A 17,854-nucleotide genomic window follows, 5' to 3' on the forward strand; every position below is an offset into this window, starting at 1 on the left:
GATGACATGACCTACACACTCTGCATTGCTTTGGTTTTCCTCTAGAAAAGATTTCAAAGTTCTCTTTCATGCTGGGAGAGGAGAGGTGGGTGGTAGCAGATTCCTAAGAATGTTCCTGGCTTATTCCCCATTCAGCCCAGCCTGGGACCCCCAAAAAGTCCCCAGAACACAGCTGTTGCCCCTTTATTCTGAAAATTCTCTTCACCTTCAGGAAAGAAAGCTCATTTCTAAAAAGGGACATAAATTTACCAAAACCCAAAGGCAGCTGAAGCCAGAGGCAAGGACAGCCTAAAAAAGAAAATGATAGGCCAATCTTACTTATGATCAAAGATGCAAAACTCCTAAACAAATAGTAGCCAAGCAAATCCATAAGCTTGTACTTTAAAAAAAAAAAAAAATACACCATGACAGAATTGAGTTTATCACAGGAATTCAAAGATGGCCTAAGATTTGAAAATATGATTGATTATGTAATTCCCTTCAAGAACTTAAAGGGGAGGGCTGGGGTTGTGGCTCAGTGGTAAGCACTTGCCTAGCACATTCGAGGCCCTGGGTTCGATCCTCAGTACCACATAAAAATAAATTTTAAAAAACTATTGTTTTCAACTAAAAAATAAATATTAAAAAAAAAAGTTAGGGCTGGGGATGTGGCTCAAGTGGTAGCGCGCTCGTCTGGCATGCGTGCCACCTGGGTTCGATCCTCAGCACCACATACAAACAAAGATGTTGTGTCTGCTGAAAAAAACTTAAAAAATAAATATTAAAAAAAAATTTTAAAAAGTTAAAGGAGAAAGTCTTAGGGTCATTTTGTAGATATGCAAAAAGAAGTAAAATTTATAAAATTCACCTATTTATGATTAAAAATTATCAGCCAGGCACAGTGGGTACTGAGGAGGCTAAGTATGGCTGTGGCCCAGGAATTCTACATAGACTGGGAAACACAGCAAGACCCCCCCATCTAAAAAAAAAAAAAAATCAAACTACGAATAAAAAAGGACTTCCTGATTTTGATAGCATACAAATATCTATAGTGCCATCAATCACCACACACAAATGGTAGAGCCTTCAAAGTAGTGTCTCTAGACACGACTGGGACAAGGATCCCCTCTAACATTGTTCCTCCATCATACTCGATGTCCTAGTCTGCACAGTAAGGAAAACAAAAGAAAAAGTAAGCTGGAAGGAGGGAAAGGAGGATATGACACTGTCATTATTCCCAGACAATATTATTACTTCTATGAAAGGGCTCTACAGATGTGTTAGTCAACTTTCTATTGCTGTGACAAAATACCTGACATAAACCACTTATAAGGAGGAAAGGTTTATTTTGGCTCAGTTTCAGAGGTTTCAGTTTGTGGTCACTTGGTCCCATCTCATTGGGCCTGTGGCAAAGAAAAACATCATGGCAGAGAGCACCACAGAGTAAAGTTGCTCACCTCATGGTGGCCAAGAAGCAGAGAGAGAGCACAGAAGGGGCTAGGAATCCCAATATTCCCTTCACAAGCACACCCCCAATGACCTAACTTCCTTCCACAAGGCTCCACCTCTTAAAGGTCCACTCCCTCTCAATAGCACCACAGGATGGTGACTAAGCCCCTAGCACATGGTTTTTGGGGGACATTTAAAATCTAAACCATAACAACAGGTGAGCCCTTAAAAGACAAAAGAATCTAACCAAATTACTAAATATAGACAAACACACAGAAATCACTTGTGGGAAAAACAGTGTTTCAAAATGCAAAAAAGCACAATTTAAAATGAAATTTTAAAACACTTGTTATTGTAGGAAAAAACCTGAACATTCACAAAGGCAGCTGGACAGCAAAATGAATCCTGTATTCTCATCTCTTGGCCAACATTGTTCATTCATAACCCCAACGCCTTCCTCTCTTCCATGTTTTTATGAAACAAATTCCAGGATCAAATCACTTTACCCATATATTTAAGCATATATCTCTTAAAAGACAAAAAAAGACTCTGGACATAGCCATGATACTATTATTACACCTAAAATCCAAACAATTCCTTATTATAGATGAGTAGTCAGTTTTCAGAGTTTTATAATTGTTTTTGAATTTGTTTACAAGTGCTCAATATGGTCTTAAGTATCATTTAAATTATAGATTCCATTCATTTCTCTTTTTTTCTCCTTTTACTTTATTAGGAAACTGTATCATGTGTCCTGTTGGGTTTCCCACAGACTAGATTTCGTTGATGGTGCAGCTCTTGATATAATTTATGTGTGTTTCTCTTTCAGGACACATGGTATTTCCTCATCTCCATGATGCCAATGGCTATAGGTCTATCAACTCATTAGAGTTTGCAAAATAGTGATAATGAAATGCTATCATTCTTTTTTCATGTATTAGTTAAGAAACTCTACAAAAATAAAATTTTCCTCATCTACTATTTAGTTATCCAGTGGTATAGCTTATGTAGGAAGAAAGGATAAATGCTCAGTGTTATGCTTTTATGTATCAGTTGTCATAATAATGAGTCAGTTCCCCAGGATCCTCCTATAGTGACCTTGTTTTTTTTTAGTATCATGTACTTGTGGATTTAAACAGATGAAAATATGATTTTTAAATATAACATATATTCTGGCAATAAGTGTATAAAAAGATGTGTGAGACTTTCATGAAGAAATTATATTTCATTAAATTAAGCAAAAGTATACCTGAATAAGTATAATGTTCTATATAATACTGTGTACGGTGTCCATAGATAGGATGAATCTCCATCATAAACATAACAATTTCCCTAATCTATACTTTCATGAAATTCCAATTTTTAAAAAATCCCCGACAGAAGCTGAAGTTGTAGCTTAGTGGTAGAGCACTTGCCAAGCACATGTGAGCACTGGGTTCAATCTTCAGCATTACATGAAAATAAATATATAAAATAAAAGTATTGTGTTCATCTACAACTAAAAATATTTTTTTTAAAAATCCCTGACAGGGTTTTTGTCAGAGCAAGATTAGTTGATCCTAAAATTCATATAACAGCCAAAAATAGCTGTTATGATCGGAATGTGTCCCTCCCCCCCAATACTTCTTATGTTGAAACCTAATCACCAGTGTGATGGTATTTGGAGGTAAATCACATTTAAGATATTGTATATATTTTTTAAAGAAGTTAAAATTTCGGGGCTGGGGTTGTGGATCAGAAGTAGAGTGCTCTCCTAGCAAGCATGAGGCACTGAGTTCAATCCTCAGCACCACATAAAAATGAAAGAAATATATTGTGTCCACCTACAACTTAAAAAATTGTAAGTTATTATTCAAAGTTCTGCCTTAATTTGTTCCAGTACTTCCTAAATATCAGGTTACTTTACTAAGGGAAAGAAGTCACCCTTCTGTCGTTCACATCAATTCTAATCAAAAATGTTGAAATTACACCAATGTAGAACCTCTGCTTTTGGGCAATGCAAACGCGCCCTCTGCTGGTTGCATTGCGCCCTGCACCCAAGTTTGAAAATTGCGAAGACCTGTGAGTGTTTTTTTCTGAGCCAGCCACTCTAAAGAAACCCTTACAGAATTCCTCTTTTTGTGAAGATTCTCTAATCAGCTCCTGCTCTCTGTTAATGTTGCATATTTTTGGAAGCAAAATTAATTCCCATGCATAGCCCTAAGTCAGCATTTCCATTTTTCTCAATCTCATTCTTGTCCCCTCTCCAAAATCTGGAAGTTGTGTGAGAGAGTGAATGCCATCTGAATGCTTAGGGATGAATGAAAGGAACTCAAGCTGCAAAGAAGCCCTGGTAATGGGACATGTGTCTCCTTCCTCATAGGGTAACGTTTGTTTTTTAAATTAATTTGCTTTTCAATGTTATAACCACACTGGGGTTTTAGGGAAAAAATTGAAGCATATATACAAACATCCCCATCTAACATATTATTTCCCTTTCCTGTTTTCTCTTCCAGTCCTTATCCACCCAGACATTATTGAGTTCTAACACACTATTCTATAGTCCATATTTTTACTTGTCCTATATCAGAAACTCTTTCCATATTATTTATTTTTTCTTTTTAACAACAATTTTAAGTGTCAAAGTAATTCATCATAAATTACAAGGAAAGTCTCCCTTGTTGAGCTGTTTCTAATTTTCATTATTGACAATAACATAATAAATAAGTGGTTCAAAAACTGTTTCTTCTTTTGAGTTATTTCTGTAGGATAAATGCCCAGGAGTAAGAGTCCCAATCAAAGACCAGAACATTTTTCTGATTCTTGATACACATTGTTATATTACTTTACCCGAAGATATTTTAATACTAATTTCAATGTCACTTGCCCTGTGACAGTACTGGTTCCCACAGTATTTGCTAATTTTCTAAGTGTAACATACGTCATTGTTCCAATTTGCAGACTGTTGACTACTCACACAGATGGACACTTCCCCATCTAATCCCCGCCTGGGATAATTACCCGTGTCCTTTGCTGATGGAGGATCTTCTGTTTTTTCACAGACCCAGAGCGAAGGAGTGTGACTGACCACCCCAGTGCTTCCCTGGCTGAACATATCCAGACCCCTGAGGCAGATTTTATGAAAAACACGTAAGTGTTCAAATTTGTAACAATGCGGACTTCCCTGCTTTTGTTTCTCTTTGTTTTTAATTAATTTTGTTTCTGGGGTTTTGGTTTGGGTTTGGTTTGGTTTGGTTTTCTGAGACTCATGAGCATTCTCAACTGACACAACATGCTGACAGCCAGAATGGAAAGAAACAAATTTACATTGTGATGAGTTTCCTACTCAAACCACATACTCTGCTAGTTGGATGAGGAGTGAAGTTTAACAGTATGAGGCATCTTCTTCCATTGTCCATATATCTGAGATCTACAGAGATGTCTAGAAAGCTTTCTATCAGTTCACTTGGTTTCTCCTCTCAGCATTCTCTCATCTTTGGGTAACATTAATAATACTAACACTTATTGATAATTGCTAACGTGTGTTGAGTGCTTCCTGTGTTCTCCCTGGTTGCTTACTAGGAGCTCTCTGACAGCAGCTCAGCCAGTCAGGCCCAGACATTTGACCTGAGTCCCCTTTGGACCCAGCAGCTGGTGTAGCCATCTCTGCCTCCACCTGGAACCCATAGCCCCATGTGACCTCCCTGAGATTTTCACTTACCCAGCAGTATAAGGTCAAATTTTTTTGACCTCCAGGAACCAAGGGAGAAGGGCACTTGGGTGATTGAGGCAACTGCAACAGGAATTTCATTTTAAAATGTTTACACCCTTTTCCCACCACATATTTAAATGGTTAGTGCAACAACTCACCATCAAAAAAGATGGAATAATCAAAGAGAATTTTTGTTAAATCAGGAGAACCAGAAAACACGTAAAAGCCCCACAATGACCATTATAGTCACCATGACTAAATTTCAGATTTAAAATAAAGATTCTTAAACAGGAGAGAGGGGGAAAGAAAGAAAAGAGCATGCAATCAGGCTTGTGGTGCTCATTTGCAGCCTACCCGTTCCTCCGGGAAAAGAAAGGTTTTCCTAGCACTAAATCCTAAGGAGACTTCTATGGGTTTTTATAGAGTGACACTGAATGATTTAAAGACTCATATATTTACAGGAAATTCCATTTACCTCATTCAACAAACATTTCTCAAGTTTCCACAGTAAGGCCTTTTACAAGCAAAGCACAATAATCATACTGATTTAGATAAAAAGAGAAAATGCCAGAACCGGGCCTGGCACACAGCAGACACACAATACTCAATGTTGCAGCAGCTACTGCAATCTATGGCATGTCCTGCCCACAGGGCACACATCAATTGTCCTCAGGACATTAGTAATTGGTAGCAATGACAACAGATAAAACTAACAGCACAGGACCTTTCAGTGGCTGGATTTGATCAAGAATGAAACTCAGAGAGGATAAAGAAATGGATAGTAGTTGCTTGTTCCTAAGATAATCTTTTTTAAAGGTCACTTTTTTTTTTTTTCAGCTAAGCCTTTGATGGAAGAAATTTCAGTTACAACTTTTTATGTCATTTAATTAAAGGCATAAATGTGCAAATGCAAAAAGGCAAAGTATTTCTTCCACTAAGTTAGATCATTCTGATCTCTCTTTTGGGAGGGGTTAGGGGGGATTATTAGGGATTGAACTCAGGGGCATTCAACCACTGAGCCACATCCCCAGCCCTATTTTTTTGTATTTTATTTAGAGACAGGGTCTCACTGAGTTGTTTAGCATCCTGGCTTTTGCTGTGACTGGCTTTGAACTCACGATCTTCCTGCCTCAGCCTACCGAGCCACTGCAGTTACGGGTGTGCACCACTGCGCCCGGCTCTCATCTCTCTTATCCAGGGATATGCTGAGGAAAAGAAAGCTGACTAAGTATGTCAAACACCCCACACAGTGCCTGCCAGAGAACAGGTGCTCAGTTGATGTCTGTCCACTACTCTCTTCCTTACTGCCAGAATTTTCTTTCATTTGGTCCTGTTGCTTTGCTCATTTAAAAGAGGCAGCAATTATGAGGCACAACACCTGTACAGAGGACTTCCAGGAAGTAGGCCTGAGTCTCCAGAGAAGACTGGTACTGTGGATATGTCTCTTCTAAGAGAAAGAGAAGGGAAGATTGGACCAAGATTATTCAACCAGGAGGCACCAGCCAGCATCAGCAATGTGAGTGTGAACACCTTGAAGCTTGGTTCAAAAACCCTACCTGGATCCTGCCAAGGCTACCATGTACACTGGTATGAGCTATTCACTATACAAGGGCACCTGACAAAGGGCGTGGTGGCTGACAGCCAGCTGTCATCACCTCAGTATTAGGGAACATCATCCTGAAGGGCAGAATCCATTGCTAATTCCTTCAAAGGTACTGAATGGGCAACCATGTCCCCACACTACCATCCTGTCTTAAGAGGAACCTCCATGTTGAGGCAGCCCATGGGAAAGGTGAAGACTGACATGACAGCACCAATCTATTAAAGGTGAAAACTGCTTCACCTGGATTCAGCTCTGTAGATCATGATTTAGCATCAAAAAAGGAGGCAGGTCATAAAGTGTATTTTCTTCCTCTTTTCTCCTATGAAATTATCCTAGCTGTTTTAAATCAAAGATTCAAACTTCAACTCTCCCCACTGGCTCCAAATTCTCTAAGACTCACTGTTCTGCTGATTCAGAACCCACACAAACCATTTCAAGCCATTATGTCACGTTGTTCAATGTGATCTTCCCTTGATGGCTTTTTCCTTTCCTACATGTATCATAGTCCCTTTCCTTAATTTCTTACCTTTAGGAGAGGGAGTTGATCGACAAGTCCAAGAGAAAGAAAAGAATCAAGACAGATAAGACCAAAGCACCCAAGAAGGGGAATGAAGGAATTGTCCCTGGAGAAGCAAAGGCCATTTTAGGTAAGAGTGTGTCTGTGAGGAACAATCCAGAAGTCTCCTGATAGGGGTAGGAGGTGGTACCTGGAATCAGCATTAATTCTGTAGGGCAAGCTCACTGTCTTGAGTCTCCTTGACTACCCTGGTTTAAACAGCAGTGCTATCTTACTGCATTTCACTATCTTAGTAGACAGGGATAGAGACTGGGGTGGGGTTCTGGAGACCTGAGGTTACCAAAGGAAGAAATGGTAATACTAATAATAACAGCACACATTTACTGAATACCTGCTGCATTAGGAGCTCATGAAATCCTCAGAACATCTCTGTGAGTGCTGCTGTGGGTGACTTACATAATATCAAAGAGATAGTAAAGAGGTGGACCTAGGGTTTATCCTTTCCTATTTGACTCCCAATGCACACTGTTACCACTGCACTGGTACCACTTGACTCCAGGTTGAGTATCCCTAATCTGAAAATCCAAAATCTAAAATGTTCCAAAATCTGGAACTTTTTAAACACTGACAAGATGCCAAAAGTGGAATATTTCCACACCTGACCTCACGTGATGGGTTATGATCATAATGCAGGCACACTAAAATATTGTATAAAATTATCTTCAAGCTGTGTGTATAAGGTATATATGAAGCATAAATAAATTTTCTGTTTAGACTTAGGTACCACCTATCTCATTAGGTATAATATAATGTAACATGATGTAATATGGTATAATATAAATATAACAAACACATTCCAGAATCAGAAAACATTCAATCCAAAACACTTCTGATCCAAGCATTTCTGATAAGGGATGCTCAACCTGTAAGTCATAATCATATTGGGTGGTGAGAGCATTTGGGAATGGGGAAGGTTCAACAAGCTCTGAATGATCTTTCCAGAACCATGTTTCTTCTCAGTTCCCTCAGTCACCTTACAAAGAATCCAGATTCCTATGCTTCTGAAGACATCCTTCAGCTTAACACTTAACACCCACCCTTTACCTCCCACATGATTCAGAAGACCCTCCAAACAAAACCAGTGCTGTTGGAAAGGACAGGACTGGAGACACTCTTGGGTCAGATCTATTTTTGATGTTTATCTTTATAAACTCCTGCTGAATTTACATTGTGTAGTCCCTGGCATTGACAGGATTAGGAAAAGGAACTCTTCATGGCTCCCAGAGGTGAACTGAGTCCTGAGGGTATTCAACTTCACCAGGTTACAGAGGGGCAACCTCAAGTCAGATTCTCTGGGTAGGACTTTCCAGCTGTGTTTCAGGTCTCCCCACAAAGTCTTGACACCCCTATAGGTCAGGGTAAAATGGAGTTTTAAAAATAGCAACACTGCTGTTTTAGTCAGTTTTTGCACTGCTGTGACTAATAATAAAAGAGACCTGACAAAAGCAATTTTAGAGAAGAAAAAGTTTATGTTGGTGCTCACAATCAGAGATCTCAGTCCATAGCCAGCTGACTCCATTGCTCTGGGCCCAAGGTGAGGCAAAACACCATGGCAAAAGGATGTAGAGGAGGAGAGCAGCTCAGGACAGGCCACCAGGAAGCAGAGAGAGACTGCTCCCCCCTCCATGGCCAAAATATAAACCCCAAGGGCACGTCCCCATCAACCTCCTCCAGTCACATTTACCTGCCTACAATTACTACCAGTTAATCTCTATCAGGGGATTAATGCACTGATTAGGTTAATACTCTCATAAACCAATCAATTCACCTCTAAGTTTTCTTGCATGAGTTTTTCGGAGACACTCACATCTAAACCATAACAACTGCTGAATGACAATTGATCTAAATAGGATAAAGCAGTTTCTCAACAGGTAGTCTGACAACCAGTCAAAACAGTACAGGTGGTTATCAAATGCAGATTCCTACTGACCCACCTGGGGCTCAAGAGTCCTTACCCCAGATGATTCCATTGCATGCTAAAGTTTAAAAGGTACTTAAAAGGTTGTGCAGAGACACATTTCCTTAATTCAGTTATACCTCTGTCCCCAATTATTCTCCCCCCCAGGCAAGTCAAAGGACTCAATGTCTGAAAAGAAATCAGAGCTAATTCCCAAAGGAAAAAAAGCAGGAGCCAAAAGGAAAAGGCCACAGAAGGAAAGGAATGTGGAGATGGCAACAGAGCTGAGTGGGCCTGATGACATCCCAGATAGAGGTTTCTTCCCTTCACACTCCGATGTGGAGGATCTTTGGCTTTCTCCCAGATACGATGCTCAGGAGAGCCAAGTTTCTATAGATGGAAGAGCATCACAAACCCAGACCATGGCAGTCACTGGAAATGTGGAATCAAAAGAAGAGAGAAGCTGTGAAGACCCTTCAGAGGTAGAGTCTTGGCCAAGGGAATTCTGTCTTCACTTGACACAACTGTGGACACAGGGAAAACTGCCTGAATGAAACTATAATCCCTGGAACAGCTCTACTCTTCTTTGGTCTACTTCGGTGCCTTCTGACCCTAGTTAGAAGCCAGAGCTGATCAGAGTCACGGAAGGGTGATATCCCTCTGAAGTAAGGCATTCTATGAGGCCCAAAATTGTTAAAGCTTCCTATTAACCCCTTAAAGAGCAGGAGGTGGGCAAAGCACCCACCCATGAGAGGTGCACATCTCCTCAGAGCAGAGAAAGGTAGATACAGGCCTTCAGAGCCAAGTGATTATCCTGGACTTGGCCTGGAGCTCATCTATTACCTGTCTCCCAAGTCCATGGAAATACCTTCTTTCAGAATCTGCTTATCTGTGGTACACAACAGCTTGTATACACACAACTGCTTCTACAAGGTGCTTTTCACAGAAGAGGTGTTTTGATCCAGAGGCTCAAATTCTCCTTTGGAGGTTTAAAGATAAAAACTGAGTGTGAGGAAAATTACTCTTAAAATTCTCTATAGTTCACCAAAAAGAATGCCACATATACAGATACATCATTTCTCAGTAAAAACAACACAGCCCATTTTCCCTTTGCTATTGAAACATATCACTATCTCTTCCACTGAGATGCAGACACTAAACATCTTGTAAACATCTTAAGACATCTTATAAAACAAACAAACAAAAAGTATCTTTAAACACTACAAATGCACACATAGCAAAGTATGTGGTTAGCTTGCTTAAGTTTCATGTGCATATGGTAAATAATGTTGTCTCCTTTAACCTTTATCATACTTGTGAACCACGTGTGATTAACCTCAGTTTATGGACCTGTGAGTTAAATGCCAGGGGACCAGAAATTGTACTATTGAATGGTTGAGCCAAGATTTAAACTCAGATCATTTAAATCCAAATTCAGGACTCATCACTATTTTAAATGATTGTCTATTTTATGGTACCATGTCTTCCAAATAAGATTTTAGACATTTTTTTCCTGTGTAGTTCTCAAACCCTCTCAGCAGCCTAGATAACAGAATTCTGCTCTGCACAACAGATGAAAATATTAATCTATGGGCAGAACTTTTCTGAGCCAGCTAGATCATCAGAATTTCTTAGATTTATTATCAATCCATAATACTGTCCTATCTCTGCAAAGGTAAAAAGCAAGGAGCTTTCACTTTGGGTTGGACACAGAAATCTCATGAAGAAATAGCCTCTAAAGTTCCCCTCACAGGCATACTTCTGAGTCAGAGGCAATCATTAGGGAGAAAAAGAAAACTACAATTGTCATGCAAACTGAAAGACCTATTTTTGAGAAGGTGGGTTTCTACTGATTAAATATGAGTCTGACCTCTCCATATCTACAATTGCCCATGGTACAATATCCCTACCTAGACCCTGTGGTTTCCAGCCAAAGCTTCAAGTTAAAAATTTTTGTTTTGTTTTATTTTAAACCTAAGGAGACCCTCTACCTAGAGATTTTCATTTAATTGGTCTTGGTGGAGCTCTGGCCTCCAGCCATTTTCAAAAGCTCCTTGGACAATTCTTTTTTTTTTTTTTAATGTTTAAATTTTTAGTTTTTTAGGTGAACACAATATCTTTATTTTATTTTTATGTGATGCTGAGGGTCGAACTCAGTGCCTCACGCATGCCAGGCGGGCACGCTACCACTTGAGCCACATCCCAAGCCCCTCCTTGGACAATTCTAAAGTGCACCTAGGATTGAGAACTCTTGAACCTATGATATATTGGGCATTATATTATTTCAGTGAATCCTGGTAACAGCCCCATGAAGATCACAATATCAGGACAATTAAATTGTGACCTCCAAATCCCAAGTAAGTGAGGAAGAGACTTGAATCTAAGTCAACTGGACCCCAGTGCTCAAGCTGGTGGTGGCAGGGCAGATGTGGCTGTGGTCAGAGAGTGGAGTCCGCTTCATGACTCCATCTCTCATTAGACAACACTGGCTGGGCTGCAGCCCCATCTGTTCCTTGACTGAGAACACTCTTGTCTCTTAGGCCCTCACTAAGAGGGAGCAGCAGAAGGTTTCCCAGGACAGGCTGCGAGCAGAGAGGGCTGAGATGAGGCGACTGGAGGTGGAGAGGAAGAGAAGGGAGCAGGAACAGCAGAGCAGGCTCCAGCAGGAGGAGCTGGAGAGAGCAGAGAAGATGAAGGAGGAGCTGGAGCTGGAACTGCAGAGACGCCGAGAGGAGAACCGGTAGGTCAGCAGCCAAGAGACATGGCTGTGTTAGAAAGTAGATGGAAAAGGCATGAGTGGACCACCTCGATGGGCAAGGTTCAGAGCTGAGGCTCTTGACATGAGGCAAAACCATGTCTCATTTTGCTCTCTCCTCAGTTTTCCTTAGGAGCAATCTGGCCCAGGTTACTCAAGATAGATGTTCATGTACTCTTCTTGGAAGGCTTTGAGATTCAGTCCCACCAATATTCATTGAATTTTACCACACTGTCTGCATTGCACTAGGCCCTTTCATGGGCCTTAACTCTAATTTTAGCTTCACAATATCCGTGTGAGGCAGGAAACTCAAAATCTATTTTATAAGAATGGAAAATGAAGCTCTGAGAACTGAAGGTCTCTAACCCAGAGTGCTGAGCTGTGTACTGAAACTTCTAGGCTTCTCCTTCTAGGACCCTTATGTTCTTGCCTCTATCCTTCAATCCTGGCTTCCCTTGGAAAGCTAAGTCATCTCCTCCTTGGAAGGGGATGCTCCCTAGACACTGTAGGCTGCAAAGTCTCCCCAGGGGTACTGCCTGTTGGATTATCTCACCAGGAGCCCCAGTGTTTCCTGCCATTTTACTGACCATCTTGTGTTTTCTCAGCTTGAGGCGGCAGAGACTGGAAGAAGAACGGCAGCGGCAGGAAGAGGTGGAGAGAAAGCAGCAGCTCCAGTTGCAGGCAGCACAGGAGAGAGCCAGGCAGCAGCAAGAGGAATTCCGGAGGAAACTGCAAGAACTACAGAGAAAAAAGCAGCAAGAGGAAGCTGAGAGAGATGGTGAGGAGGATTCTTGAGCTCTTTCCTTGCCCATCTATTTGGGGCAGAAATATTTTTATCCCTCCTGTGGGTGTTCATTTATTTCTATCCTAGGTTTTCGTGTATGAATACTCTAAATGTATGAGCTATTTTTTTTCAAAGTGATTATTATGTGTGACTACAGTGAAGTGATAATAGATGGTCAGAATATAAAAAGGACTGACTTGTGCAAATGACTCCAGGGTCCTGCTCCCAACTCAATAATCTGAACTGGGACTCTGTCCCTTCTTTTGCTCTTTCAACATTGTTTAAGAACTACATAAATTGGAGACACAACCTTCTTCCTTGCTTCCTTCCCTAGCAAATGAATAACTACAAGTACCTGGGTAGCTTTAGGGCATGCTTTCAGGTATTGCACAGAATCTCTTCAGCTTCACTTTCAAGAGGTAGTAACTTCAGCAGATGAAGCCATGGCCACCTCCTGGTCCTGGCTCTTTAAATGGGCCAGTTCAGCTACGTAGTGCCAACTTTCTCTAGACCCTGATCTGATACCACACTCCATCCCAACCCTGCTCCATACCACCCCATGAGCTATCCAGGCTCTGGAAGAATCTTCCACACAGACTTTTATTAGTCGTCAATGCACTCTACATAGAAGGTGCTTGATAAAGGACTCAAATTGATAAACTAATTCCCAAGGTAATCCCCACAGAGGATGTGACAGCCTCATAGGCTTCAAAATTTCTCACACTGAGTCCTTCGAAATCAGATTTGAGAGTTGAATCAAAATATGGTTTTCCTGTTCTTGGCTTTTATTGAAGGTTTAAAACACAAAATGCCACATGACTACCTCTTTCTCACCAAGAAGCCTCCAGTGAAGCTAATTCTGTGGTGTAGCTGGCATCCTTGGCCTGAGGCCTGCCAGGCAAATCCCTGTTAATATCCCCTTTCCTTACTGATACACAGTGGGCACCCTCGCGGGCACTCAGACTGGGAGACTCATCTCATTCTGAGTCTGCCCTTACTGCGAGGTTGACCAAGGGAAGATTTTCATATGTAGTTTCTGCCTAGAGCCATGTCTTGGCTGTATTTCTTTCCCCTCTTTTTGCCTTAGCAGAAATAGCTTCTGTCTTCACATGGATGTTGTTAGCATGTCTCAGGTAGTTAGGGAGTGAGCTGAGTATCAACGGCAAATCCTTCCTTCTCCTCCTCTTCCCCTTCTTTTCCCTTCTCCTCCCTTACCTTGATTTACTCCTTCCTCTCCTTCTTTCTTTCTCTCCCCTCCCCTCCTTTGCTGAGAACCAAACCCAGGACTTTGCAAGTGCTCTACCCAACCCTTCGTTCCTTATTTCCTGAGGCCACAACCCAGACTTCAGTGAAGTTGGGGGCCTTCACTGTCCTAGAAGCCTAATTCTGCCGGTGTTGGCTCCACCAGGCAAGTGTGGTCCCATCTCCTGCCTTAGCAATGCCCAAGGATACGAAAACGTGAAACACCTAAGTCCAAGGAACCTCATCTCAGGAAAGTATACTTGTGAAACACATAATTGACTTATTTTTCTCATGGAAGAGCATATTATGTTAAAAGAGCTCCTAAACTATTTCCTTTAATATTTAATATTGGTATATTATATTACTAGTAGGATAATAAAGACATACTTACATGGTAAAAATATATATATATATATGGTTTTCCCCAACAGTGCCCTCTTGCTGAGCCCATGCCCCTTATGTATTCTGCAGAGGCAGAGAAGCAAAGGCAGAAGGAACTGGAAATGCAGTTAGCAGAAGAACAAAAACGCCTGATGGAAATGGCTGAAGAGGAACGACTGGAGTACCAGAGGCAGAAACGTGAAGCAGAAGAGAAGGCTCAGGCAGAGGCTGAGGAGAGAAGGCAGAAGGAAGAGGAAGCAGCTAAGCTGGCTTTGGAGGAAGCCATGAAACAAGATCCGGAACAAGCCAGGTACTGGTATTTGGGCAATGATTGAGTAGGGGGATTGTTCAAGGGCTTAACTGCCTGGTGCTAGTGTTAGTACTGCAATTGCACGAAGTCCTCTTCCCACCCCTCAACCCCAGCCAGCATGGTTTGGAAAACTAAAACACAAAGAGTGATTCTTTGGCTGGAAACATCATGGGATTCCTTCATAGATTACAAAACTTATAATAAGCTGAAATGGGACTTTAGAGACCATTAATCCGAATCTTCCGGTTTAGAGATGAGCAAGTCAAGTCCAAGGGCTGAGAGTATGTAGTTCAGTGGCACTACAGAGCACTTGCCTAACATGCTTTGGCCCTGTTTGGATCCCCACCACCAAAAGAGAAGGAAAGTATGTCCCAAAGAAGGGAAAGATCTTGATCAGGGCCGACCAATGAGTTAAAGACAGTGCCAGGATAAGATCTAAGACCAACCGGCTGATTATGAATCCACTGCCTTCCTCAATATTTATTGAGATTATTATGTAACTTCTGGACTCCGGGAATTCAGGAATAAGCAAGGCAGACAAGGTATCTTCCATGGCATAGGTCGGGGTGGCAAAACAGACTAAAAAAAAGAAGAAGAAGAAGAAAAAAAAAAACCTTTATTTGTTTAAAGCTAGCAACAAATGCTATTCAGAAAACATTTAAAACATGTGATAGGATTACAGGAGCTTATTTCAGACTGTTTGGCCAAAGTAAGATATAAAGTGAGATCTGCAGGACAAGGAGTTAATCACATAAACATCTAGGAGGAAAATATTTCAGCAGGTAAACAGTAAGTGCAAAGGTCTGAACAAAGAAATGAGAATAAGGTATTGAAGAATAAGGCTATAATGAAGTTAATAGGGGACAAAGAACACTTCCAAATGAAGTCAGAGAGAAAGGCCAAGATCAAATCTAAAGAGAGCCTTATTAGAAGAAATAGCACCAAACTCCTTAAGAGCCAAGGACATTTTCCCCCTTTATTCTGCAATAGTGATCAATCCATCTTTCTGATAATAGGATTTGAGTAATGTGGTTTCAATACTCTTTTAAAAGTAGGTCCTCTGTAGTTGCTACACTATGACTGTCCCTTTCTTAGTGAAAGCAACTAATAGTCATTCCTTTTGAGAATTATAAAAACCGAAGGGTAAAAATCAATCAATCTATCTTAAGGATAAAGAAGTACAATCCAGAAAATCATTTGATTCCAAACTAAACGGTAAACACTTCTCCCCCTGAAATGCATTTTCCACAACTTAAGCTGACTCTAAGACAATAAATACTCTTTAGAGGACCAAAAGAGAAGGCAGCCAGAACAACTCTTGTTTTAAGAATTTCCACTAACCTTGAGTTGTTCCTCTCCTGGATGTTCTTCAGATATTATGTGAAATCTACAAAATAGATCATTAGCAAAGCCTGATTCAGCTTCAGAAATATGGATTCCGTGTATCATAACACCAGGGTTGGGTTCATAGCAGCAGTACTGAGACCAAAAGCAAGCTACTGGAGCTCCAACTTTCCAAGAAAAGAAAACTGACAGTCATTGGAGGGGAAGTGGAAAATTTCACAAGTCAGCTAGTCCAAGTAGCTCACAGCAAGAAACCAAGTAAAGTACCAGACCAAGGGGTGGAGGCCCACTTCACCAAGGATTACAACTTAATGCCAGCTGACTTTATTTTACCTTTTATCAACTTATAAGGACAATTTCTAGGGTGATCAATCATTATTGAAATTGGGGTTGGGGTTGTCTCCTTAGGCAAAAAGCTGCTTTGGAAAAACATCTTCATTTCCATCGAGAACTACAGAAGGAAGCCAGAGGCCTGCAGTGGACACAGAACATTTCCAGACCATGGGTTTACTCTTATTTCCAGTTCCTACAAATACCCAGGCCATAAGGATAAAAGAAAGCTTTAAAAAAGTAAGTTGAGAAGCAGTGATGGAAAAAAGAGAAACTTCTTTTCATAATAAAGTTCCGCCCTCAGCCCAATTAGTTCCATTTCTCCTGGTTAACCTCAATCCAAAACTAAGGTCTTCTCTACTCCAAAACAACCATTCCCACCCTAACCTCTGCACCAGATACCTCATTCAACCCAATAAACCCTTTGCCTACTTAACACTTTATTTTCTCTAGACCCAACTAAATCCAAAACCTTTGATGCCTGGAACTGCCCATAATTCCATAATTTTAGTTTGAAACACTTTGTGTAGTCTTAGGATATTCAATGTATTTCATTACAGCCAATGTATTTTAGTAGAGTTGTAGGTTAATAGAGAATCTGTAATGCAAATAATTCTGAATTAGCCAAGAGGAGCTAGTTCATTTATTTATATATTAAGAAATCCCAACATAAGGCAAAAACCATGATCTTTTAATCCAAGAATCCAAAATTAACTGTCTATTCAGAACAAAGTATGTTTGTGTTTGTCATCACTTGTTAAATGTTCATTTAAACAAGATGACCTTTTTGTGAATCAATTCTCACGTGCCACTTTTCGAGTACTCAATGGCCACAAGACTACTGTAGCTAACAGCTAAGAGGTAGAACACTTCCAACATGACAAAAAGTTTTTGTTATTTTGATCCCTGAAAATTAACAAATCTTGAGATTTTGTTTCTGTGCGTGGACAAATCAACCACTCACAAAATTTTAATAATCACACAGACTCCAAAAGGAAGTTTTGAGGAGATAATTTATCTTAAATATTTTTTTCTTTTCCCACCCTACGGTACTAGGGATTGAGCCCCAATCATTTATAATTTTTGAGACAGGGTCTTGCCAAGTTGCCGAGGCTGATTTCGACTTTGCAATCCTACTGCTTCAGTCTCCCACGTTGCTAGGATTATAGGCATGTGCCATCACATCAGATAACATCTTTTTATATCTAATAGAACATCCCTTTTAAAAAAAAGTGATCTATCACAAAATCATCATTAAAAGTTATGAAAGAGCTTTAGAAACAAGATGTGTAAAAGGATGTTCAATCAACCCAGAATCTAAACCTGCATTTTCTCACAAATTTCCTTTGACCCTACTCTAAACTTCACTGTCCACAAGTGAAAAACTTAATATTCACAAGTTATTCCCTCTGATTTCTGATTAATGCTCAGGTATTTGCTTTCTATATGCATTACACCTCTACAACCCAGAAGTTAATTTGGATTCTATATTGCTAAATTATGTACTTGCTT

General features: G+C 40.4%; 1 protein-coding gene across 3 annotated transcripts in view; it reads left to right on the plus strand.

Annotated features, from left to right (window-relative positions):
* The window catches only part of Kiaa2012 (KIAA2012 ortholog), a 112,503-nt gene extending 95,852 nt beyond the window's left edge, over nucleotides 1-16,651 (plus strand). For 2 of the 3 annotated variants that reach the window (XM_048808323.1, XM_048808324.1), the window contains exons 15-22: nucleotides 4,470-4,557; nucleotides 6,473-6,635; nucleotides 7,255-7,369; nucleotides 9,365-9,678; nucleotides 11,737-11,936; nucleotides 12,557-12,729; nucleotides 14,449-14,668; nucleotides 16,421-16,651. In XM_048808323.1, the coding sequence (XP_048664280.1) occupies nucleotides 4,470-4,557; nucleotides 6,473-6,635; nucleotides 7,255-7,369; nucleotides 9,365-9,678; nucleotides 11,737-11,936; nucleotides 12,557-12,729; nucleotides 14,449-14,668; nucleotides 16,421-16,559 (1,412 nt within the window). In that variant the 3' untranslated portion in view covers nucleotides 16,560-16,651. Of the gene's footprint in view, nucleotides 1-4,469; nucleotides 4,558-6,472; nucleotides 6,636-7,254; nucleotides 7,370-9,364; nucleotides 9,679-11,736; nucleotides 11,937-12,556; nucleotides 12,730-14,408; nucleotides 14,669-16,420 lie in introns of those variants that run through there. The other variant, XM_048808325.1, reaches the window with a different exon arrangement.
* The last annotated feature ends 1,203 nt before the right edge of the window (nucleotides 16,652-17,854 follow it).

This window comes from Marmota marmota, unplaced genomic scaffold (assembly GCF_001458135.2).
Source record: "Marmota marmota marmota unplaced genomic scaffold, marMar, whole genome shotgun sequence".
Classification (NCBI taxonomy): Eukaryota; Metazoa; Chordata; class Mammalia; order Rodentia; family Sciuridae; genus Marmota; species Marmota marmota.